This window comes from Numenius arquata, chromosome 26 (genome assembly GCF_964106895.1).
Source record: "Numenius arquata chromosome 26, bNumArq3.hap1.1, whole genome shotgun sequence".
NCBI lineage: Eukaryota > Metazoa > Chordata > Aves > Charadriiformes > Scolopacidae > Numenius > Numenius arquata.
The window spans coordinates 6,015,345-6,040,417 of NC_133601.1; the positions used below are offsets into that span (position 1 = coordinate 6,015,345).

At 59.0% G+C, this 25,073-nt stretch overlaps 1 protein-coding gene across 2 annotated transcripts; it reads left to right on the top strand.

Annotated features, from left to right (window-relative positions):
• Positions 1 to 5,724: 5,724 nt before the first annotated feature.
• On the top strand, positions 5,725 to 24,409 carry DBNL (drebrin like). Of its 2 annotated transcripts, XM_074164295.1 has the most exons (14): positions 5,725 to 5,822; positions 6,898 to 6,953; positions 8,353 to 8,465; positions 9,546 to 9,620; positions 10,680 to 10,826; positions 12,953 to 13,030; positions 13,554 to 13,705; positions 14,432 to 14,486; positions 15,124 to 15,198; positions 15,287 to 15,389; positions 17,712 to 17,861; positions 20,258 to 20,364; positions 22,153 to 22,258; positions 23,334 to 24,409. In XM_074164295.1, the coding sequence occupies exons 1-14, from the start codon at positions 5,740 to 5,742 to the stop codon at positions 23,471 to 23,473; spliced, it is 1,440 nt and encodes a 479-aa protein (XP_074020396.1). In that variant the 5' UTR covers positions 5,725 to 5,739; the 3' UTR covers positions 23,474 to 24,409. The 2 variants fall into 2 exon arrangements, with proteins under 2 accessions (XP_074020396.1, XP_074020397.1); XM_074164296.1 differs by lacking the exon at positions 17,712 to 17,861.
• The last annotated feature ends 664 nt before the right edge of the window (positions 24,410 to 25,073 follow it).

A 25,073-nucleotide genomic window follows, 5' to 3' on the forward strand; every position in this document is an offset into this window, starting at 1 on the left:
GCGGCGGGGGGGGAGGAGCCGGGCTGCAAACCGACACCGGGGGCAGGGCAGGGGCTCGCACCGCCCCGGCACCGCGCTGGACCCGCCGCCGGCCCCGGGACCGGACCGGACCCGCTGCCTACGGGGCCACGCCGCGCCCCCGCCACGTCCGGGGGCTCCCCGACACCTCTGGGGTCCCTCCGTCCCACCCAGGGCCCCCCGTCCCCTCCGAGTCCCACCATCCCGTCCAGGGATCCCCCGTCCCATCTGGGTCCCTCCACCCCGTCCAGGGTCCCCTCACTCCTGTCCAGGTTTCCCTCCATCCTGTCCAAGTCCCACCATCCTGTCCAGGGTGGCCCCATCCCATCTGGGTCCCCCCAGTCTTGTCCAGGGTCCTCTCATCCCATCCAGGTTCCCTCATCCTGTCCACTGTCTCTCCATCCCATCTGGGTCCCCCATCCCACCCAGGGTCCCCCCATACCATCCTGGTTCCCCCATACCATCCAGGTCCTCCCATACCATCCAGTGACCCCTCTTCCTATCCAGATTCCCCCCCTCCCATCCTGTCCAGGGTCCCTCCATCCTGTCCAAGGTCCCCCCGTTCAGGTCCCCCCCACCCCATCCAGGGTTCCTCAAACCTGCCTGGTGTCTCCCCATCCTGTCCAGGGTACCCCATCCCATCTGGGTCCCCCCATCCCATCCTGGTTTCCCCATTCTTGTCCATTGTCTCCTCATCCCATCCAGCGTTCCTCCATCCCATCCAGGGTCCTCCCATCCTGCTTAGGTTGTCCCTACCCTGCCCCATCCTGTTCAGGTGTCCCTACCCTGCCTTCATCCTATCTGGGTGCCCCCACAAGGTAGCCCCATCCTACCAGGGTGTCCCTGTCCTGCTGGTGTGCCCCTGTCACATTTGGGTGCCTCCATGTACCAGGGGAACCCCCATCCCACCCAGGGTGGCCCTGTCCCTCCAGGGTGCCCATCATCCCACTGATGTGCCCATCATCCCACATCCTACCCATGTGTCTCACCATAACTGAGTGTCCCCAGTCTGCCCAGGTGTCCCCATCCCACCAGGGTGTCCCAGTCACCCGCATCAGTGGGATGCTCAGAAAGGCCTCCCTGTCCTGCCCCACACCGGGAGCAGGGTGCCACCATGATGCCCGGTTAGCTTCAAGCCACCCTGCAGGACAGACCCCATTGGAAAACCCTTTTCCCCTCCTTTTTCTCACAGGGTGGGCTTGTCCCCCCATGACGGGGACACAGGGATGGGGCAGGTGCTCACCCCACTGCCCATCACCCAAGAGGCTGCGGGGATGGCACCAAATTGGGCTTCATCCAGCATCTCCACGCAATCACCTTTGTCCCACCCCATCACCCACAGCCTGACCGTGAACCCCAATCTCCAGCTGGACTTGCCACCACTCCATTTCACCAGACGCTGAGGACAGTGGGACACCAGTCCCCAAGTCTCAGGTCCCTGGGGCCACCAGCCTCTCTCCACCCCTCCCCGCTGGGCCAGCAGCCCCTTGCTCCGCTCCACAAAGGTTCTTCAGTGGCTTTGCCTGAAATACTCCATGAAAAGGCTTTTGTAACATCTAAATCACTGGTGACCCCACTCCCCCTGGCCCAAGTTTCTCAAGGCCCGGCGAGAGCAGCTGCAGGGTGGTGTGCTGGGCTCCCCCCCAGCTCCCGCTCCTCCAGATGTTTTATTACCCTGCTTTTAATTAACATTGCCATCCATGAGCTGAATGGGGGATGTCACATCTGCCCCTTCCCCAGTAGCTCCTTGTTCTGTGCTCAGTGGTAGATGCTGTGGGGAGAGACCTCCTGTGTGGGGTCCGGATGTATCCGGGGGGCTGCCAAGCCCTGGCTTGCTAAAAAATATAAATAATCACTTAAAGCGTTATTTTTCCCAACATTCTCCTGGCCAGGAGATATTATAAATAATGTGTGGTACGAGTCCACGAAGGAGCAAGGAGGTGGCTGGTTCCTGGCATGGGACACGTGGAGAGTGACTGTCCCACAGCACCCAGGTGACCCTCAGCTTTGCAGGACCCGGAGTGAAAACACGGGAGCTGCAGCGCTGCGAGTTTGGAGGCTTTCCCAACGTTTTTCGCACATCCTACAAACCCAGAAGAGCTTCTACAGTGGGGCTGAAAGTAAGCGTCAAAAGGCAACCTCTGCTCTGGAGGCAAAACCTCGTCACAACTCATTTCCCAAGATGTTCCCAAGACCCCCCCCATGCCCTGTTAAACGGTAATTGAAAGCATCCTGGCTGAGCAGGTGGGATGGGAGGTTCATGAGATGGAGGAGATGATGGTGGGATGGGAGGTTCATGAGATGGGGGAGATGGTGGTGGGATGGGAAGTCTGTGAGATGGAAGAGATGATGGCAAGGTGGCAAGGTGGGAGCCCTTCAAAACCATCTTCTGCGATGTTTTGCCATTGCGCAGCCCAAACTGCAAAGCAATTATGAGAGCTTACGCATGCCCCGAGGTCAGATCCTGTCACCCAGCCTTTGCCCCAGCACGTCCTGGTGTTAAAAGCTGCTGAGATCCCGGCAGCGGTGTCCCAAAGGCGCCCTGGGGTTGGGGAAGGAGAAGGGAGCGGAGGTTGGGAGACCTGGGGATGGTACGTTGGAAACATGAGTCTCTGGGGTGGGGAGAGCGGGGAGGAGGCTGGGGGGACGCTGCCACAGGTGGAATGGTTGGATGAGTCTGGCCAGCAAGGTGCTGCAGCTGGGGGGTGTAAGGTGGGGCAGTCAGACATCCTGGGATCCTCAGCCACCGTGGAACCCTTGGCCACCTTGGACCCTCAGCCACACCAGGAGCCGCAACTGCCCCAGGACCCTCGACCACCCCAGGACCTTCAGCCATCCTGGGACCCTTGCCCACCATGGGACCCTCAGGTATGCCAGAACCCTCAGCAGTCCCATGACCTACAGCCCCCATGGGACCCTCAACCACACCAGGACCTTCAAAACCACCCTAGGACCCTTGGCCACTCTGGGACCCTCAGGCACCCAAGAACCCTCAGGAATCCAATGACCTACAGCCACCCTAGGACCCTCGACCACCCCGTTCACCATCTTCCACCCCCATCCCACGTCTGCATTCCCCCCCAGAGTCCCTTTCCCCCAGGTGGATGGGGACACAGGGGGAAGCTGAAGCCCCAAGGAGACAAATCCCAGCACACCACTGTCACTGTCACTGGCGCTGGGGACAATTGAGGGGCCCCAGGGGGGCTCATTAAACCCACCCTTACCCTCCTGGGGCAGCCGGGGCCGTGGAAGCTTGACTCCCCCGTTATTTTGCTGGTGGGTGATGATGGTGGCTGATGGGTGGGATTCCCCACCCCCCAGTGCCCCCCGAGGCCGGTGGGATGGGGATGATGCCAGATTTTTTGGGGAGACCCTCCTGTCTCCACGTACCCCCGATTTGTCCCACTGTAGGGTGACCCCGAATGTGGAGGAAGAGCTGGGAGTGAAGGCCACTATGGGGCAGGAAAGGAGATTGGGGGGGGGGGGGGGGGTGTATTTGCAACTGGGAGGGCCACCCCAAAAATCCCCCCTAGCGCCCCACTCCCTGTTTGGGGGGCAGCACGGCCCCAGCCAGATGTTGGCAGCTGGCTCGGGGCTGAGCTCCGGGAGGGGGGGCGGGGGTGGCCCGGGGGGCAGGGGCGGGGGGAGGGGAACACACGACGATCTGCAAATGGCCGATTAGCACATGCTGGGGACACGGCGCAGGCGGGGGCTGGCAGCTGCACACCCCCGAGGCCACCTCTTGTCGTCCCCCCCCCCCTCCCCCCGCCCAGGCCACCTTCTGCCCCCCCAACAAGAGCCCCCCCCCCCCCCCCGGGATTTCTTGTGCCCAAGGGGCAGCTGGCACAGCTCGCGGGGGGGGGGCAGCTCTGTCTGGTGTGTGTGTGTCCCGCATTTGGGGGGGACACAGCGCCCTGGTTCTGAGGGCGAAATGGGAGGGTCTCAGCGCCCTGCTCCGAGCAGGGAAACTGAGGCACGGGGGGCTGAGGGGCGCAGGACACCCCGGCGGCAGAGCGGGGTACGGGGGGGCTGGAGATGGCATTGAGGGGGTGGCCCCATGCCCTCCCGGGGCATCGGCCTCCACACCCCCCGGCAGAGCGACTCCCGTGCGTGGGGCAAGTGCCAGGGCCCCACAGCAGCACCCCCCTGCCCCACACTGGCACCCCTCTGGCTGTGTCCCTGTGCCCCACACAGGGCATCCATCCTGCTGTGCCCCCCTGCCCCACGCTGATCACCCATCTGGCCGTGCCCCCTGCCTCGCCTGGGGCATCTCTCCAGCTGTGCCCCCTTTCCCACGTCAGGCGTCCCCCCAACCGTGCCCCCCCTGCCTGACACAGAGCATCCCTCTAGCTGTGCCCCCCCTGCCACGCGTCGGCATCCCTCTAGGAATGTCCTCTGCCCCACACTGGGCATTCATCTGGCTGTGCCCCCTTCCCTGCGCCAGGCATCCCCCCAGCTGGGCCCCCTGCCCCACACCGAGCACCCATCCATGCCCCCCCACCCCACATGGGCACCCCCCCAGCCGTTCCCCCCACACCCCAGCCAGCTCCCACAGCCGCTGCCAGCTGCGGAGGTTCTCACACCCCCCCCCCCCAGTTAGAGCTCGCCCCCACATCTCGCCCCCACATCTCGCCCCCTCAGCAGCTGCATCCCATTGAAGGCCACCCCACAGCCCCCGGGGACAAGGCCACCGTGCCTGGGGGACGGTCACCCCCCCGGGTTTGGCACCTCATTTTTGGGGAGACTCTTCAGGAGGCAGAGAGGGACACACCCCCCCCGCCCCGTGCCAGCACGGGAAAATCTTTATCCCGCAAAAACACCCCCCATTCTGAACCCCAAACTCGGGCATTTCCTGAAAAAGCAGAATTACGACGATTTTGGATAAAATTCAGGGGTTTGCAGCCCGAAAAGCTCCGAGCTCAAAGCTGCTGCAATGCCCGGTGACCCCCCAATTCCCCCCTCCCTGGCCACCGCTCGCCCGCCGGGTGTAGAAACGGGGAAAATTCACTGAAATCCCGATTTTCCCCCCGGGGCTGCCTGGGGCGGCTGCGTGGGTCACCCGGGAAGTGGGGAGGGGGCATGTTCGGGGAGGTGTGGGTGTCTCGGGGTGCGGAGCTGTGGGGCCACGGTGGGGCGTGAGGACCCCCAGAGCTGCACGGGGGTGGGGATGCCCTAGAGCCACCAGGGAGTGGGGGGCCCCTGAAACTGCCCTGAGGTAGGGCGACCCCGAGAATCGCCCTGGGGTAGGGGATCCCTCAGAAGCACCCTGGGGTGGGGGATCCCAAGATCCGCCCCCCGTGGGGTCCCTGGGCTCGGCGGGTGCCGGTTCCGGGGTGAGCGGGGGGGGGTGTGGAAGGGGTGAGTGCCCGCCCCGGGGCGGGGCGGGGCCGAGGAAGGGGCGGGGCCTTACGGGGAGGGGGGAGGGGGCGTGGCGAGGCCCCTAGGGGCGTGGCGTGGCGCTCGGGGGGGCGCGGCGGCGCAGGGGGCGGGGCTTATGTTGAGGCGGGGCGGAGCGGTGGGCGGGCCCGTTGAGTGGGCGTGGTCGGCCGGATGGAGGGCGGGGTCACGTATGGGCGAGGCGGTGGGCGGTCCCGATCAGTGGGCGTGGTCGGCCGGATGTGGGGCGGGGCCGCGTGTGGGCGTGGCCGACAGGGGGCGTGGCCGGCGGGGGGCGTGGCGCGGGCCGTGCAGGCGCGGGGCGGGGCGGGAGCGGGCGCTGCCATGGCGCTGAACCTCAGCAAGAACGGGCGGGCGCTGCAGGAGGCCTACGGGCGGGTGGTGGCGGCGGGGAGCCCCACCGACTGGTGAGGGGCGGGGAGGGGGGACCGGGGAGGGCAGGGGAGGGTCTGCAGGGGAAGATTGGGGGGGGAATTGTGGGGCGGGGGGGTTTGGGGCGATGGGAGGGGTGCAGGGCGGTTTGGGGGGGTACGTGCGGGGTGCAGGGGGGCTGTGGGGGGCTTGGAGGGGATGTGGGGGATATAGGGGTGCTGTGGGGGGTATAGGGCGGTTTGAGGGGATGTGGGGGATATAGGGGTGAGGGGTACCAGGGAGGGTGGGTGTGGGACGTATAGGGGGGATGTGGGGATGTTTGAGGGGGATGCAGGGAGCATCAGGATGTCTGGGAGGATGTGGGATGGAGGTATGGGGTGTATAGGGAAGATCTGAGGGGGTGGGGCGGGTAAAAGTGAAATCAGGATGTGTGGGGGTGTCAGGGTTGGGGGGTGTATAGGGGAGGTCAGAGCTGGAGAGGTGTCTGGGGTGACTTGGGGGGGCCTAGAGGGGTCTGACGACGGTGTATAGGGGAAGATTCAGAGCTGGGCTGGCACTTGGATGGGGATATGGGGTGGGAAGGGTCAATTAGAGGGTGTGGGGGTGCCTAGGGGGGGCTGTGGGGTGTATAGGAGGGATGAGGAGTGTGGAGGTGTCTGGAGCGGAGGTGTGGAGTGTGTAGGGGAAGCTGGGGGTGTGGGGGTGGGATGTATAGAGATCAGGGGGTGTCTGGGGGATGGGTGGGGGTGTATAGGGGGGGTTAGGAGTTGTCTGGGGGAGTGTGGGGTGTATATGGCATCAGGGGGTGTCTGGGGGATGTGGGGTATATGGTGGAGGATCAGGGGGTGTCTGGGTGGATGTGGGGTGTACAGGAGGGATCAGGGGGTGTCTGGGATGTGGGGCAGGAGGTGTGTGAGGTGGGGGACCCTATGGAGCTGTGTGCACGGAGGGTACCAGGACATCCTGGGTGGGCATGGGGGAGTTTTTGGGGTGCACTGCAGAGGGTCCAGAGGCGTTGGAGCAGGAGGGGAGATGCTGCTGGAGTGTAAGGTTAGTGGTCCGTGTTTCTCTCTGGGTTGGCTAAAACCTCCACTTTTGCTTTTATTTTAGGGCTCTGTTCACCTACGAAGGCAACAGCAATGACCTGCGAGTGGCCGGCTCCGGAGGTGAGCGTGGTGGGGACTGTGTGCCCCGCGGGGCTTGGCGGTGGGACAAGGGCCAGAGCACAGGTCTGGGAGCCCCGGCGGGGCTGGGGACGGAGGAGGGACCATGGAGCAGCTTTTCCAGGCTGCCGATTCCGGCTAAAGCCCCCTCTCTTCTTTCTTTGCTTCCCTGCTTTGTGGGACTTATTTTTGTTTTAATATTTTTTATCCGGTTGCCAATTCCCACACAAACGCTTCTTGAGGCAAAGCTCAAGCTGGTAGAAAGCGAGGCATCCCGGCAGGTTTCTCCACTCTCTGGATTTGCATCTCTCTGCTGTATTCCCTTGCCGGCTCCTCTTCTCACCTGCAAGTATTTCTCCCAGCTCTTGGCTCTCGGCAGCCGTGGTCGGGTGAGACATTTCTGGGCAGCTCTGCAGGGTCCGTGCTGCGGGCGGTTTGCTGTCGGAGCCTTTTGTTCAGCCGACGAGGTTTATTGTGTGTAAATTAAAAGTCCGATGGGGTTTTTATGCCGAATTAGGCACGGTGTGACTCTGTCAGCAGAACCCCAGCCCCTCAGCAAAGCTTCCCGTCCTGGCACTTCCCTTTCTGCCCTTCCACACCCAGCACGTTCAACATCGACCTGGCAAACGCCGGGGCCCCAGAGCCCCAGGGCTTCAGCCTTCCAGCCTTAGACTTGGAAGCCACCCTGCGCAAATTTAGAGCTGAAGCATAAATATTTAATAACGGAGAAGAAAACGATCTGGGGTCCTGCTGCAGGGCTGGGCTGTGCCATGGCGGCCAGCGTTTGGTAAGCCTTTGGTAGCTTGTTTTCTGCTTTTTGGGGGTCAGACAAGCCAAAGTAGGAGGAATTGTGGTCTGTTAGAATATTTCTGATGTGAGAATGCGTGGTTCTTTGCGTTTTTCCTCCTTTTCTCGTCATTTTTTTCGGCTTACGCGTTCAGCTGGAGTGACGCTGGGGTGCAGGATAGCACCGTGCCTGGTGTAGGAACCTGCGAGCAGGGTTTGTAGCTGCCTGCTTTGGTTAAAGCCTTTAATTAGTCTGGGGCACATGGGCATCTCCTCTCTCTTCTCTGTTGCCGCTTGACTTGAGTTAGGGACCCAGGATCTCTCCCCACGTGGAGCTGTGCGTGTCACGGTGAAGCTCTGAGGAAGAAGAGCGAAGGCTGGTGGGGACAGGGTGTGGGTGAGAGCGGGCTGGGGTTCGGCTCTGGTGCAAACGGGCAGGTAATGGAGGGACGGGGGCAAAGACGAAGGATCCGAGATACTCTCCATGTAGAACAACTCCAGATCTAACAGAATAATCTCCAGGAAATACAGAGCCAGCAGGATGCCGGCTTCGCTGTTCCCACCACATGTACGTGATCTGCCTGTCTTACACCCTCTCCTTTCTCTCCCGGGGCAGATGGTGGCCTGGAGGAGATGGTGGAGGAGCTCAACAGTGGGAAGGTGATGTATGCCTTCTGTAGGGTGAAAGATCCCAACTCCGGCCTGCCCAAATACGTCCTCATCAACTGGGTGAGTGGGGATCTGGTGGAAATAAATCAAGTCTCTCTGGAATCGTAGTTGCCGATCAGTCGGCAGCTGGTGTGGAAGCCCCTCCACCAAGGTGTGACACCGATGGCATGCCATGGCCACTGCTATGGCTGCATGTTCCAGACTCCATTGCCACAAGCAAACAGAGGCTGGAGGATTCGCTGCCCCGTTGCATCTCTTTGGCTGCGTAGCTCGCTTGGCTGGCAGTGACACTGCTGATAAATGGCTCTGAAGCCGTCTCGGATGGCATTTTTTTGCCCCTCTGCTCTACCATGGTGAGACCTCCCCCCCAGCGCTGCCTCCAACACTGGGGCCACCAACATCAGAAAGACATGGAGCTGTTGGAGTGGGGCCGGAGGAGGCCACGGAGATGCTGGGAGGGCTGGAGCCCCTCTGCTGTGAGGACAGGCTGAGAGAGTTGGGGGGGTTCAGCCTGGAGAAGAGAAGGCTCCGGGGAGACCTTAGAGCCCCCTTAGGGACTGGAAGGGACTGGACTCCAGGAAAGCTGGGGAGGGACTCTGGATGAGGGAGGGGAGCCCTAGGAGGAGGGGGAAGGGTTTGCCACTGAAAGAGGGGAGATGGAGCTGAGATGTGGGGAAGAAGTTCTTTGCTGTGAGGGTGGTGAGAGCCTGGCCCAGGTTGCCCAGAGAAGCTGTGGCTGCCCCATCCCTGGAGGGGTTCAAGGCCAGGTTGGAGGGGGCTTGGAGCAACCTGGTGTGGTGGGAGGTGTCCCTGCCCAGGGCAGGGGGTGGCACTGGGTGGGCTTTAAGGTCCCTTCCAACCCAAACCAGTCTGTGATTCTATGATAGGATGGATTGAATGAAGTGCTTGAGGAGCCTGGAGCCCTCATGGTGTGGCTGTTGTCCCTGGGCAGGAGGGTGGCCATGTCCCCCTGAGCAGTGTCTGCTGCAGAGTGGGCTCTTTTTCCATGCAGTGAGCCCTGGCCAAGCCCTGGCCGTGGCCAGCGTGGATGATTTGCGGGCTTAGACCAAGGTGCTGCTGCTGCAAAGCCCACCTGTGGTGGGACTCTGGACTGAGTTGGGTGATGGTTTCTCTTTGCAGACTGGCGAAGGCGTGAACGACGTGAGGAAAGGAGCCTGCGCCAACCACGTCAGCACTGTGGCCAACTTCCTAAAGGTCTGCTCCTCTTCTCGTTGTGTCCTCCCCAGATTGGTGGGTCCCGGGCAAGGGAACCTGCGTGGCTCACCCTGCTCATCGGGGGTGGCACAGAGGCATCTTTGGAGGTGGGATGGTGGCCAGGAGAGGCTGGGGGGTGGCCCCAGCACTCGATACTCTTGGGGTGTAGGATAGCCCAGGCATGCTGATTCGCAGCACAAATGGGTGAAACAAGCCTCTTTTTCCACAATGAACATTTGCTTTATCTATCTGGTGGACAACATGTTGCCCATGAGCCAGCAATGGGCGCTGGTGGCCAAGAAGGCAAATGGTCTCCTGGGGAGCATCAAGAAGAGTGTGGCCAGCGGGTGGAGGGAAGTCAACTCCCTCTGCTCTGCCCTGGGGAGGCCCCATCTGGAGTCCTGGGTCCAGTTCTGGGCTCCCCAGTTCCAGAAGGACAGGGAACTGCTGGAGAGCGTACAGCAGAGGACCACAGAGATGCTGAGGGGCCTGGAGCATCTCTCTGCTGAGGAAAGGCTGAGGGACCTGGGGCTGTTCAGCTGGAGAAGAGCAGACTGAGAGGGGATCTCATCAATGCTGAGCAATAGCTAAAGGGCAGGGGGCAAGAGGATGGGGCCAGATCTTCTCAGTGGTGCCCGAGGACAGGACAAGGGACTACGAGCACAAACTGGAACATGGGAAATGGCACCTCAACATGAGGAAAAACTTCTTTCCTGTGAGGGTGGCAGAGCCCTGGAAGAGGCTGCCCAGAGAGGGTGTGGAATCTCCTTCTCTGGAGATATTCAAACCCACATGGATGCGTCCTGGTGTCCAACCTGCTCTGGGTGACCCTGCTCTGGCAGGGGGTTGGACTGGGTGATCTCCAGAGGTCCCTTCCAACCCCTGCCAGTCTGTAATTCTGTGATCTCAGAGTGGCTGGTGACCTCCCTTTCTCACCCGAGCCCTTTTTCTTCCCTTGGGAGCCCTGGGAGCTCAGACAGGACCTATCAAAGGAACTTGGTGGGTTTAGTGGCTTCTAGAGTCACCTCTCATTCCTGTGCTGGCTTTCTCCCTGCTCAGGGGGCTCATGTCACCATCAATGCTCGTGCAGAGGAGGACGTGGAGCCTGAACTCATCATGGAGAAGGTTGCCAAGGCCTCTGGGGCCAACTACAACTTCCACAAGGAGAGCAGCAAGTTCCAGGACTCGGGCCCTCAAGCTCCCGTGGTGAGTTGGCTTCATGGGGGCTTTCTGGTCCCTCTGGGCTCGCAGTCGGGCAGGGACAAAGTCTTCCACCTGCAGTGGAAGGGGCTCCCCATGCTTTGATGTGGCCGAGGAAGCACCAATGATTTTGCCCAGGGGCCAATTCCTCTCTCCGGCTCGTTGTAGTGAATCAGGGCAAGAGCACGAGGTGGTGGCAGAGTCGAGATGTCCTTGCAGAAAGCCTGAGCTCTTTTCTCCATAGGCACAAATGTTTGTTTTTTTTTTTAAGCAGGACAGATTGCCCCCAGTTCTATTCAGGTTTTTAAGAGACACACAAGCTCCTGCTTTGCACATTTCCAGAGAAGCTGTGGCTGTCCCATCCCTTGAGGGGTTCAAGGCCAGGGCTGGATGGGACTTTGAGCAACCTGGTCTAGGAGAGGATGTCCCTGAGTTGGAACTAGATGATCTTTAAGGTCCCTTCCAACCCAACCGCTCCATGATTCCATGATCTGTAAGGCCTGGGGTTCTCCGAGGCTGTGGTGCAGCCAAGGGACAGGGATCGAGTCGTGTTGGTGCAGCGGCTGAGGCTCCCCCTGTGCTGGGAAGCGTCAAGGCCGGAGGTCTCAGCAACTTCCTTTCTCTCTACGTGATCATGTTCTGTAGGAAGGTGTTTTTTTTTTTTCTTAACACACAGCCCGAGCGATAAGGTTTCTGAGCTGTACAAAGCAGAAGCTCGGCTGCGTGTCCTCTCCGACACTGCATGGCTTCACCCTGCTCCGAGATGTGGGTGAAGAGCAAATCTGAGCTGGGCGAGACCCTTGCTGTCCCCTGGCCCTGCTTTGCCGTGGCAATGCCAGGTTCCCACGTGTCCTGGTCATTTCTTTGCTGGCTGCTCCAGCCTGGGCGCCGCAGCACTTTAACAACTAGATTTTTTTGCTTGAGGCATGATGAAAACCAGGCTGGAAGTCCCTGTTTTTGGCAACGTCACATCATTGGGCTTCAGCCAGCCCTTCTTTAAAGTCTGGGGCAAAGCATCCTCATTAAATTCAACAAGGGCAAGTGTAGGGTCCTGTGCCTCGGGAGCAATAACCCCCTGCACCAGGACAGGTTGGGGGTCACCTGCTGGAGAGCAGCTCTGAGGAAAAAGACCTGGGAGTCTTGGTGGACAACAGGATGCCCATGAGCCAACAATGTGCCCTTGTGGCCAAGAAGGCCAATGGCATCCTGGGGGGCATCAGGAGGAGTGTGGCCAGCAGGTGGAGGGAGGTCATCCTGCCCCTCTGCTCTGCCCTGGTGGGGCCACATCTGGAGTCCTGGGTCCAGTTCTGGGCTCCCCAGTTCCAGGACAGGGAACTGCTGGAGAGGGTACAGCAGAGGGCTACAAAGATGCTGAGGGGCCTGGAGCATCTCTCACGAGGGAAGGCTGATGGACTTGGGGCTTTTTAGTCTGGAGAAGAGAAGACTGAGGGGGGATCTGATCAACGCCTACAAATACTTCAAGGGTGGGTGTCAGGAGGATGGGGCCAGTCTTTTTTCAGTGGTGCCCAGGAACAGGACAGGAGGTAACGGGCACAGACTTGTACATAAGAAGTTCCATCTAAACATGAGGAGGAACTTCTTTACTTTGAGGGTGGCAGAGCCCTGGAAGAGGCTGCCCAGAGAGGTGGTGGAGTCTCCATCTCTGGAGACATTCAAAACCCGCCTGGACACGTTCCTGTGGGACCTGCTCTGGGTGGACCTGCTCTGGCAGGGGGTTGGACTGGATGATCTCCAGAGGTCCCTTCCAACCCCATAGCATTCTGTGATTCTATGATTCATTCTGTGATCAGGTTCTAGTGACTTCTAAAAAGTCACACACTGTGCTGAACACCAGACCGTGCTGGGTTTGCTGTAATATACTATCACAATGTGTCTATTTTTCCTTCTTGATGCTAAATATCTTCTGTTGACCCTCTCAACCCAGCCTGCTGGCCCGTGGCCGTGTGGGGCCGTGTGCCTTTGGCCAGGGGAAGGCAAAGATGGCTGCCCGTCCCGTAGCAGCGGGAGGGAGCTGCCAGAAAACCACAGGGACACGTTTCTGCTGAAGAATGCAAAAATTGTGATTGCTCAGTGACCACCGCTCACACATGCCACCTTCTGCCTCCCCCCAGGGCTCTGTCTACCAGAAGACGAATGCAATGTCCGAAATCAAGCGAGTCAATAAAGATAATTTCTGGGCCAAAGCTGAGGTGGGTGCCGCCGCTTCTCCCCAGCAGCCAGGCACGGGTGGGACGAGGCATTTGGATGGAGGTGGTGATTTCTTGCTGTCTGCCTGTCCCCTCTCTAACCTGGGCTTTCCGGCCCGGAGCTGGGGCTCCAGACCTCGGACAGTGCGGAGCTGGGCTGGCTGTGGGAGTCCAAGGGGAGAAGAAAATGAGTCTTAAAGAGCAAGATGCCTTCTATCTCAGTTTAATTTGGCTGGGGTGCGTGCGGGGGGAGAGGGCTGTGCTGCAGCCTGGCTCCGGGCAGATGGCAAACTCCGTTTGGGTAAGAAAGCTGTTTTTTGACCTTTCTGAAGGCAGCTCTGCAGGCCTGGTCTGTATTTCCTTCCCATTCGGGTTGTTTTACAGCGGTTTAGCAATAGCGCGTAAGCTTTCTGGCTGTGGACAGGTTACGGGTGCTGCCACCATGCTGGCTGGGGGGCACGGCGACCTGGGGGGTCCTCGGAGCCGGCAGGATGAAACCCACGACTTGTTGCCCATTTCCCATTAGAAAGATGAAGAAAACCGTCGGCTGGAGGAGAAGAGGAGGGCGGAGGAGGAACGGCAGCAGCTGGAGAGGGAGCGTCGGGAGCGGGAGCTGCAGGAGGCGGCGGGGCGAGAACAGAGATATAAAGCGAGATCCAACGAAATTGAAGCCCAGAAGTGAGTCCCGAACACTCATAGCGATGCCTGGAGCCTGTCCCGCTCTCCGGGATCTCTCGGCTTTGCCCTCAGTGGTGCTGTGTGCCCTTCTCAGCACCTTTTCCGAGCTGATGTCACCGCTCCAGCTCTTGGGGTGCGGAGAGCATCTTTTCCCCCATTCAACCTCCAACAAGCTGGTCCGGCATCACCCGTGGGGCTCCCTGCCCACTGATCCTACCCAGGACCAAGTCCTCCCCTGGCAGGCTGCTTCTGAAACACATCACTGAAACCTGTGGCCACCATTCATCGGGTGCTGGTAGTCCGGGGTGGCCGGTGGAGGCCTGTGAGCCCTGCAGAGAGGCGGCGGCATGTGCGGGGACCGGCATTGTGCTGATTTCCTTCCCCTCCCAGCCCAGCCTGAGCCCCATTGGTGGTGGAGCTCACTTCTGCTGGCGGCAGGGGCACTGCCTTCCTGTTTTCAGCTCAGATGGGGAAGTCTGCCTGGCCCCTCCATGCTGGGAGCTCTTCTCTGTGCCCCCGAAGGAAGAGATTTCCCCGGTTTGGTCCCACTATTTGAAGCAGCTCCTTGTTGTTGTCCCCTGCGTGGCTCCCAGGTGGCCTGTGGCTCCTCATCTTGCCCCAGAAGCATGGTGGAGTGTCCTCCCTCTGGTCTTCCCCATGTAGCTGCAGCAGGGTGAGGTCCCAGAACAGCCCCGTTTAACCCCAATTTGTGTTCTGTCACCGCAGAAGACTCCAGCAGCAGCAGGAGGCCGAGAACAGGGACAAGGAGCAGCAGCAATGGGTGAGCTCTGGGGTTGTGCCCCATGGCCAGACTTATTCGTGCGTCCCCCAGGACAGAGGACAGGGCGCGCGGTGCCCCACAGGCTGCGGGCAGAGGCAGGAGGGTGATGGAGGAGCACCTCAGACAGTGCCACAGCAGGCGGGGGATGTGGAAAGACCCAGGGACACACTGGCAGGAGATGTGCCATGGGCTGATCCTCCAGGTCTCTTTTTTTCATCCTTGATTTTGTTGGATCTTGCTTTACACTTCTGCTCACGCTGGGTGTGTGCTGCTGACGGACAGTCCAGCCATGGCCCCTGGGGAAAGCAGAGTTTAAAACTTTCCCTGGAGAAGAGCCTGGGGACACTGGAGGAAACTGAGCCCTTATCCCAGCCAACCTCCCGCATCTCCCTCACAGATCCAGGGGGTTTCGCCCCTGTTCACACTCCATCACCATGTCTGTTCCTTGTCCCCGTTTCTCTGGTCCTGGGGTCTGGATGCAGAAGCAGGAGCTGGATGGGGAAGGGAAGGGGCTGGATGGGGAAGGGAAGGGGCTGGATGGGGAAGGGAAGGATAGGGGAGGGAAGGGGCTGGATGGGGAGGGAGGTGGTGGCTTGGTGCCCACTGAGGCTGTAGCAGCCCCTCTCTTGTGCTGCAGAAGGAGCAAGCTGAGGAGTACGAGGCCAGGCAGCGGAAGGGCTTCAGGAGAAGCGAGTCAGTGGAGAAAGCCCAGGTATGCTCTGCTGGGGGGGCTGCGTGGGCTCCGATACCTGTCCCGCGGCCGTGGTGCCCAGATCAGTGTGGGGTCTTCTCCTGCGCAGGAGGCGGCCTCGCTGGTCGCGCAGAGGGCGGTGAACCCCCGAGACATCTTCAAGCAGAGGGAGAAGTCGGTGCCAGCGGATGCGGTGACGGCTTCCCAGCCAGGTACGGCAGCGGGTCGGGCAGCGTGAGACCGTCCCTGGTGCTCCCGATGGGGGGGAATGTGTTTGGGATGTTACCCGTTGGGCCATGGCTCCTGCTGAGCACGGGTGGCTCTCATCACACTCGGTGCTCATCACACCCGGTGACACGACGTTTCTCATGGTAGGGCTCTCGCTGCGCCCGATTTTAACAGCTGAGATGGAGGTTGTCCATACTTTGACTTGACACGTGAAGCTTAGATTTCATTTTTTAAATGAAAATTAAATATATTAGTGCCAGAAAAGGACCACTGCCACAATCTATCCTGACTGCCCTAAATTCCACCCCATTTTTCGCAGTGACTGAGCCAAGCCAGAGTGCTTCCCTTTAGGAGAGACTGAGCTGATCTGTCAGATAGAAACCAGGAAGCTGTGAAAACCAAAGCTGAAAACAGCTGAGGAAGTTGCTGAGAACACGTGATGTCCCTGCATGGACGTCTCCTCCTCAGTTCAGCCTCCTTGAAAGTAGCTTAAATTCATTTGGAATAAGCACTTTTATTTTGTGATAGGAGCGTGAATTTGCTTTCTCAGGTAGGGAAGCCATGGGTGGTATGGGGTGAAATGCCACGGTTGGGAAAACATCTTTTTTGTGTTTAAACATCATGGGGGGAGAGGCTGATTTCTGAGGGTGAGAAATCCCTTGGGATTTCCCTTGTTTGTGTTAGCATTTGGTGTTTTTTCAATGGAGGAAAGGGAGACAAGCACCCCGGCAGGGATGAAACCTGCGGGCTGAGGGCAGGCTGGCGAGTCTCGGTGCTTATTCACCGCGGGGCTGGGGTAGGGCTCCTCTCGTAACTCCCCTGCTCTGCCTTTGTTTGCGCTGGGAGGCGGAGATGGGGCAGATAACAGCAATAGTTACCTCCTGCCAAAGGGAAGTGCAGGCTGGCAGCAACCAGTCTGAATCCAGCCCCTCCCAGTCGTCGGTCCTAATGTTAGTGAAATTGAGGGTGCTCCAAAAATCACTGTGGAGAGCCCGGAGAGGTGGTGGTGTCCTCCAGCTGCTCTTCCTCCCCAAAATTATGTCTTCTTTTTTTTTTTTTTCTTCCCTTGGCTGCAGCTACTGCTGTAACCAACAGACAAACTTGTTTTCCCCAACTAGGATTAGAGCTTGAAAATCCTGCTTAGGAGGGTAACCCAACAGTGGGCTGCTGTGGCAAAAAGCGTCTGACAACACCCTTCAGTGACTGGCTCTGGGGAGTCCCGGAGCTGTGGCCATGGATCTGGGAGCCTCCGTGCCTGCCCGGCTCCTGCAGCACGTTTGACGCCTTGTCACAGAATCACAGGGTGATATGGAGTTGGAAGGGACCTCTGGAGATCACCCAGTCCAACCCCCTGCCAGAGCAGGGTCACCCAGAGCAGGTTGGACACCAGGACGCATCCATGTGGGTTTGAATATCTCCAGAGAAGGAGATTCCACACCTTCTCTGGGCAGCCTCTTCCAGGGCTCTGCCACCCTCACAGGAAAGAAGTTTTTCCTCATGTTGAGGTGCCATTTCCCATGTTCCAGTTTGTGCTCGTTGTCCCTTGTCCTGTCCTCGGGCACCACTGAGAAGAGTCTGGCCCCATCCTCTTGCCCCCTGCCCTTTAGCTATTGCTCAGCATTGATGAGATCCCCTCTCAGTCTGCTCTTCTCCAGCTGAACAGCCCCAGGTCCCTCAGCCTTTCCTCAGCAGAGAGATGCTCCAGGCCCCTCAGCATCTCTGTGGTCCTCTGCTGTACCCTCTCCAGCAGTTCCCTGTCCTTCTGGAACTGGGGAGCCCAGAACTGGACCCAGGACTCCAGATGGGGCCTCCCCAGGGCAGAGCAGAGGGAGTTGACTTCCCTCCACCTGCTGGCCACACTCTTCTTGATGCTCCCCAGGAGACCATTTGCCTTCTTGGCCACCAGCGCCCATTGCTGGCTCATGGGCAACTTGTCCATAAGGCCTCCCACATGTCTCTCTGCAGAGCTGCTCTCCAGCAGGTCACCCCCAACCCGTCCTGGTTCAGGGGGTTATTCCTCCCCAGGTGCAGCACCCTACACTTGCCCTTGTTGAAGTTCATCAGGTTCCTCTCTGCCCAACTCTCCAGCCTGTCCAGCTCTTGCTGAATGGCAGCACCACCTCCTGCTGTGTCAGTTTTGTGTCACCGCACAAATTGCTGAGGGTATACTCTGTCCCCTCATCCAGATCGTTGATGAGTGTTCAACAAGACCTGATCCAGTACTGACCCCTGTGGAACACCGATAGCTACAGGCCTCCAAGTGGACACTGCGCTGCTGATCACAACCGTCTTCTGCCCTTTTCTAGGCAAACTTCGCAGCCCTTTCCTGCAGAAGGAGGTCAACTCTGTGCCCAGTCCTGCCTCCCCTGTCTCTCCTGCCCGGGAGGCTCCCCCAGCATCCTTCACCCCCTCCAATGCTTGGGAGATGCCTCCAGCCTCTCCGGTACCCGCTGCAGGTGCGTGGCTTTGCTTCCTCACCTAACTAGAGCTTTTCACCTCACCTTTCCAAATAGGATCCCCAAAATTGGGCATTTTGAGGTCAGGCTCTGAGTTTCTGTTGCGTTTTCCCCTGCCTCAGCAAAGTGAGAGCAGATCTTTCAGCCAGAAACCCTGTTGCTGAAGCCAGTTCTGGTTCCGTCACTGCGGTGCTTCACCCAGTTTCGTCATTCTTCAGTAATTTGGGCCATTCTTACTGTAATAATATTGATAGAACATACAGCAGTCATAGTAGTGATGACATCTAGTGGTAAATTATACCACTATAGACGGCTCCAGGGAGACCTTAGAGCCCCTTCCAGTCCCTAAAGGGGCTCCAGGAAAGCTGGGGAGGGACTCTGGATCAGGGAGGGGAGCCCTAGGAGGAGGGGGAAGGGCTTGACACTGGAAGAGGGGAGATGGAGCTGAGATGTGGGGAAGAAGTTCTTTGCTGTGAGGGTGGTGAGAGCCTGGCCCAGGTTGCCCAGAGAAGCTGTGGCTGCCCCATCCCTGGAGGGGTTCAAGGCCAGGTTGGAGGGGGCTTGGAGCAACCTGGTGTGGTGGGAGGTGTCCCTGCCCAGGGCAGGGGGTGGCACTGGGGGGGCTTTAAGGTCCCTTCCAACTCTAACCGTTCTGTGATTCTATGAAATTAGCAATTAACATCATACAATTCGATTCATTGGCTATTCTCACCCAAAATCAAATCCCCTTGAGGCACACGTTGGAATTCCCCATCCTCTTGCGTCACCCACCAAGTGCCCCCAGGTCCTTGAGCAAAAGCAATCCCCAATCCCAGGGATGGGTTTGCCTTTGCCCGAGGCAGGACTAACCCAGAGGCTCTCCCCCAACGTGTTCTTCGTGTGCACTACAGGTGCTTTATCCCCTTCCACTGTACGTAGAAGTTTTGATTGGGCAGGACCAGCTCGACTGATAGATCCCCTGGTGTTAACTAGCCAGGTAGCCTTTGCCACATGTGTGTCCCAGAGTTTTGAAGTCCCACCGCCCAATGCTCTCAGTGCAGTTTTTAACAGTCCGTTGTACCGTTCTCTCTTCCCAGAGGCTGGTGCGTGGTGAGGGATGTGATAGACCCACCCAATGCCGTGCTCTTTGGCCCAGGTGTCAATGAGGCTGTTTTGGAAATGAGTCCCGTTGTCTGACTCAGTTCTCCCTGGGGTGCTGTGTCGCCATAAAACTCGATGTCAAGGCCTGGGGTGGTGTTCCAGGTGGTGGTGTGGGGCACGGGGTCTGCCCCCAGCCGCAGGGGAGGGCAGGGGGAGGCTGGGGAAGGGGGAGAGCTGTCGCTCCCTGCTGCAAAGCTCCCTTGTTTCCTCCTGAGCCTTAGCAGGAGGTTCAGGAGGACATTTTCTGGCTGTTGAGCTGAAATTCAGCTCCCAGAACCCCTCTCCAGCTCAGACCTTTCCAAAATGCCTTTGAGACCCAGCAAAAGGCTCCCCACCCCCAGGCAGTGCTGTCCCTCTGAGCGTGGGGACAGCAGCCAGCTCTCACAGGTGACAGGGCTGAGTTTCACCGTCCCAGTAAAGACCAGAGGATCTCTGCCTGTCCTTGATGCTGGGCTCCAAGGGCTGAGGTGGCAAGGCAGGGAGAGGGAGCCAGGCTCCAAAGAGCTTGTTCTGGCCCTGGGGAGATGCTCTGTCCCCTTCCAGGTGGTTTGGGTGGGAAGAGCAAGCCTGGAGGAGGGCTGGCTCTCTGGAGGGTCTCCCCAGCTGTGGCACGGAGGTGGTGCCCTGTCCTGGAAGGGCTGAGTGCTTTCACGTCCCTGCTGACTTGTCCCCAGCTGGCCAGGCTCCTCACTGCCCTGTCCCGAGGCTGCTCCGCAGCTTTGCTTCAGGAAGGTGGGAGCTGGGAGACAACCTCCAAGCTGCCTTTCCCAAGAAAAAGTCAAAATGGACCTGGTTACAAATCAAACCCTTGGAGGGTTCAGCCAGAAATAGATTTTCTTTGGTGGAGCAAAACCATGGTTATCCTTTTTCTGCTGCCCACCCCAGCCACGGGGCCGAGCTGCAGCGGTCCCCAGGCTGCAGTCACCACTAGATGCTGCTCTTGGCCAGGATTTCTGCTCCAGCCCTTCCCCGTCACAAGGAGCAGCTTGGGAATGGTTCATCTTGAGGAAGTTTATTCCTTTCCCCATTGGAGATCCTGGATCTCTCCCTCAGCCTTTTTGTTATTCCTTAAACCCCTGCTTACCCCGCGCCTGGGTTCCTGCTTGCTGGACCCGTGCCCTCTGCAGGACAGGAGACCTAGGGGATGTCCAGCTCATACCAGAGCCTTGGTGGCACTTCAGCCTGAAGCAGGAGTTGGGCAAGAGAGGGGACAGAGGAAGGTTTTGGTGATGGATATCATGGTGTTTCTTTTGCAGGACGAGACTCTGGGTACAATTCAAGTGTCCCAGCTTCCCACGCGGATGAGGCAAATCTGTACGAGGAGCCGCCGGACCCCTCGGCCATCTATGAAGAACCCCCTCAGGTTGGTGTGTGGGGAGGATGGAGGACCCCCGGGGAGAATAGGGCACCCGAGAGCCGGCCAGGATCCTCATGGGAGAGAGCAGGGCTCTGGCTCATCTGTTGGGATGAGTCTGGAACCAGCGTCTCTTCTCTTTGGGTCTCTGTTGTGCTCGGAGCCTGGCTGCCTGGGCTGAAGTCAGTGGGAAAGTGAGAAACCCTGGAGCTCACACATGCTCGGGCCATGCCCGCACGGTGAGGAGATGCTGCTGCCTCCCTTCCCCGTGTGTGTGGAGCGAGGGGATGCTGCTGCCTCCCTTCCCCGTGTGTGTGGAGCGAGGGGATGCTGCTGCCTCCCTTCCCCGTGTGTGTGGAGCGAGGGGATGCTGCTGCCTCCCTTCCCCACGTCTGCACGTGAGCGGATGCGGCAGATGCTGGTGCTGAGCGCTGGTCCCCAATCCTGCACAGTGGGACATCCAGCTGCTGTCCCTGTTCCCATCCCTCTCATCAGCCTCTTTGCCAAAGTGATTCCTCCTCCTTCTTCTGTTTCTTTGCATGTCCCAAACCAGTGGAGCTGACAAAGCCCAGCTATTTTTGGCAGGCTCCATCAGATTCTCCGGTGTCTAATAGTGGGGTTGTGTTTCCCTTGGAGATGCGGTGGCTGTTTGGTTTCCTCTCCTCTATTCATCCATCTTGTCGTCCCCCCCGGCCCTAAAACCATAAGCATTTCAAACATACTTCATTTTCTCATTCCCAAATTTGTCTGGCAACGGCCAGCTGGTTCAAAGGGAGCGGGAGATGGGCTGAGCACTCGCCCCAGCCCTTCGTACGACAGAAGGGTGCAAAGCTCCAGCTCAAGGCTCGGAATAGTGGCGAGAGAGAAATGCTTGGAAAACTGGAGCTGGAGCTCATCCAGATTCAACAGGCTTAAACACGGGGGTGCTGACCCACTGAGATCCCGAGGGATCAGCTGCTGGACGGGTTCTCTGCCACCGGTCTCGGCATTCCTGGCTGTGCCGGCTGCCAGAGGCACGGCCGGATTGGTGCCGGTGTGGGAGCCCCCCTGCAGACCTGTCCGCACCGCTCTGGGTCGCACCCTCGGCTCCTTTGTGTCCTGCCAGAGACACCTGGAGCCCCCAGAACCCGCATTTTTATTCTGGGGGGAAACTCATGTTTTGCCGAGGCTCGGAGGGGCTGATCTGATCCCGGTGTTTGTTCCTCCCTCCCACTGTTTCCCCCTGTGATTCCCCGGGGGGCAGCCGGGAAACCGAGCAGGGCTGCGAGAAACAGAGTGTGCTGGGGGGGGCAGACCCTTGAGCACAGATAATATAGTGGAGCTATTTAACTATTTTCTTATTATCTTTTCTTATTATTATTTTATGATTAGTATTTCATTACATTATTCACTTTTCATTAGTGTAGTTTCTTTACAACTCATAAGTCTCTCTTTAATTTTCTCTCCCTCCTTCTGGGGAGGGAAGTTAAAAGGGAGGATCTATCCTTTGTTTTAGTGGCCAGTCCAGCCCATATTGTACGTATTTCACTATTTTCTTATGATTATTATTATATTTTCTTTTTACTATTTTATTATTAACATTTCCTTAAAAGTAGTTGTTTCTTTACAACTCCTAAGTCTGGCTTTAATTTTCTCTCTCTCCTTCTGGGGAGGGGAGTTAAAAGAGAGCATCTCTCGTTTGGTTTTGTGACAGTCCAGCCCCGACCGCAATGCCATCACGGCGCTAACGAAGCCTCAGCTGCCCGCGGGGCGTCCTTCGCGCCAGTAACTCCTCCTCTGCCTCTCTCTTTCCTGAAGGACCAAGTCGACGATGCCAAATACGGGTACCCGGTGGAGTACCAGCAGGCGCCGGACCTGTCGGGGAAGGGGCTGTGTGCGCGGGCGCTCTACGACTACCAGGCTGGTGAGACCAGCAGAGCAACTGGGAGGGGGGGTTGCTGGGCCCAGTCTGTTCCCAGAGAGCTGGACCAGAGACATCGCCCATTGCATCGGGTGATCCCATGGCAGGGTGCTAGACAGAGCGTTTTCCACCCAAATTGGAGCTGGAAAAGCAAGCAGAGGCAGCTGATGGCTTCTCTTTATTTTTCCCTAACATGTTTCTCACTCGCCTCCCCGTGCAGGGTCCTGCTCCTGGGTGGGGGTGACCCCTGGTACCAGTACGGGCTGGGGATGAAGGGATGGAGAGCAGCCCTGAGGACAAGGACTTGGGGGTATTGGTGGGTGAGAAGCTCCACACGCCCCATCAACGTGCGCTGGCAGCCCAGAAACCCCCCGCACCCTGGGCTGCATCCCCAGCAGCGTGGCCAGCAGGGCGAGGGGGGGATTCTGCCCCTCTGCTCCGCTCTGGGGAGACACCCCCCAGTGCTGCCTCCAGCTCTGGGGCCACCAACATCAGAAGGACACGGAGCTGTTGGAGCGGGGCCAGAGGAGGCCACGGAGATGCTGGGAGGGCTGGAGCCCCTCTGCTGGGAGGACAGGCTGAGAGAGTTGGGGGGGTTCAGCCTGGAGAAGAGAAGGCTCCGGGGAGACCTTGGAGCCCCTTCCAGTCCCTCAAGGGGCTCCAGGAAAGCTGGGGAGGGACTCTTGATGAGGGAGGGGAGCCCTAGGAGGAGGGGGAAGGGTTTGACACTGAAAGAGGGGAGATGGAGCTGAGATGTGGGGAAGAAGTTCTTTGCTGTGAGGGTGGTGAGAGCCTGGCCCAGGTTGCCCAGAGAAGCTGTGGCTGCCCCATCCCTGGAGGGGTTCAAGGCCAGGTTGGAGGGGGCTTGGAGCAAGCTGGTGTGGTGGGAGGTGTCCCTGCCCAGGGCAGGGGGTGGCACTGGGGGGGCTTTAAGGTCCCTTCCAACCCAAACCAGTCTGTGGTTCTGTGGTTTCTCTCCCCGCTCCTTGGAGCCTGTTTTACCCAGATATTCACATCTTATAGCTGTCTGGACCAATTGACTGACTTTAACCCCCTGTCTCGTTCTGTCTCATTCCAGCTGATGACACCGAGATCTCGTTTGACCCAGAGAACATCATCACCAACATCGAGATGATCGACGAGGGCTGGTGGCGTGGCTACGGTCCCGATGGCCACTTCGGCATGTTCCCTGCTAATTATGTGGAACTGATAGAGTGAGGGGGCTGGCGGGGACCAGAGCCGCCCCGTCCCCTGGGACCACTTGGCTCCTGCCTGATTCTTCCAAATGATACGTGGCTTTTATTTCTTCTATTTTTCTGTTTTTTCTCCAAGAGAAGTGCCATTGCCCTCCTCCCTCGGCGGCAGGGCTGACCCTGGTGCTGCTCTCTTCCACCCTCGCCTGTCCCCCGCAGCTGGCCCTTGGTCGGGATGAGGGGTCATCCCATCTCCACCCCCCCTCCTCCTCCCTCTGCTTTAGAGCGTGAATTCTTTTTCAGGGCTGAAGGAGGGGATGACAAATCCCTTACGGGGCATTTTCAGGGAACAAGTTGCCTCTCCCCCACCCACTCCACACTCCCTCCCACCCCGTGGCCGTGACAGAGAAACCGCTTTCCCCATTTTGGCTCGCTGACGAAGCTCACCGGTGTGATTTGAGCCTCTCCTGGGGTCTGAGATCATCAGGAGAGCCGAAACCTGGCTCCAAGGCTTTGCCACCCCCAGAGCTCCCCGCCAGGGCTGCCACCACCTGCGTTTTCCTCTCTGCTGTCCCCGACAGAGGGGCTTTCTCTGCCCTCCCCTCTCCCCGAGCTGTGCTTGGGGCATTGAAGTCATGCGTGAGCCAGCTCCCTGGGAGGAGATCCGCTGAGGCCAAAGTGGGTGGTTTGGGTTTATTTTTTAGCAAAACCTGTGAGCGTGGGGTCCCTCCCCTGCCCCGCCCCGTCCCCCTAAATTCACTGTGAACGAGGAAGAGCCCAGCCCAGCTCCCACCTTTATCCCCTTGTTGAGTTTCTCCCCTCAGCGTTGCTTTAGGATTAGGAGGTGCCAGGGGTCCCGTGCCCCGGGCTCCCGTGGGCTCCTTCCCCACCCCGCGCTCCCCCGCTGCTGTCCCTGTCCCTCCCAGTGACAATAAAAGGGCTTTTCTTTGGTGATGGATGCAGCAGGATCTGACCATGTGGTCCTGGGCAGGAACTGGGGTGAAATGGCGGTGTTTTGGTGCAGGGTCAGGCAGAGCTCACCTATTCCTAAGGTCGGCTGCGAGCGCTAACGAGACGGCTTTTAATAAGGTGAAGCTGAGCCGCGCGTGGGAATCACCACGTGTTTGTACAACAGGTCATTGTGCCCAGGTTCATGCTCCAGAGCAGGATGCGAAGGTGGGGGAGAATTAGATAAATAATTAGCCCCAGTGCTAATTATTTGAGTCTAATGAGGAAGGGAGTGTCAGTCAGAAAAACAGCTGGAGGCAGCAGCTGGCAGAAATGAGCTGGCAGCGCCAGGGGTCCTGGGTCTGGATGGCCCTGGGTGTGTAGAGGGGCTGTAGGATGGGTTTGGGGACACTGGGGATGTCGAGGACCGTGGAGGTAACCTCGGGGGTGTGGGGACACCGGGGATACGTGGACAACGAGACTGCAGGTACACCAGGATGAGGGGTCCTTGGGGATGCAGGGACACTGGATTTGGGGACGTGAGGGACTTGGGGATGTGAGGACACTGGGGTTGTAGGGACACCAGGGACACAGAGACACTGCAGACTCAGGGCTGTCTCCCAGCTGTGCTGGAGGTGGGTGCTCGCGCAAGGATCAGGGCTTCCTGGTCACCTCGG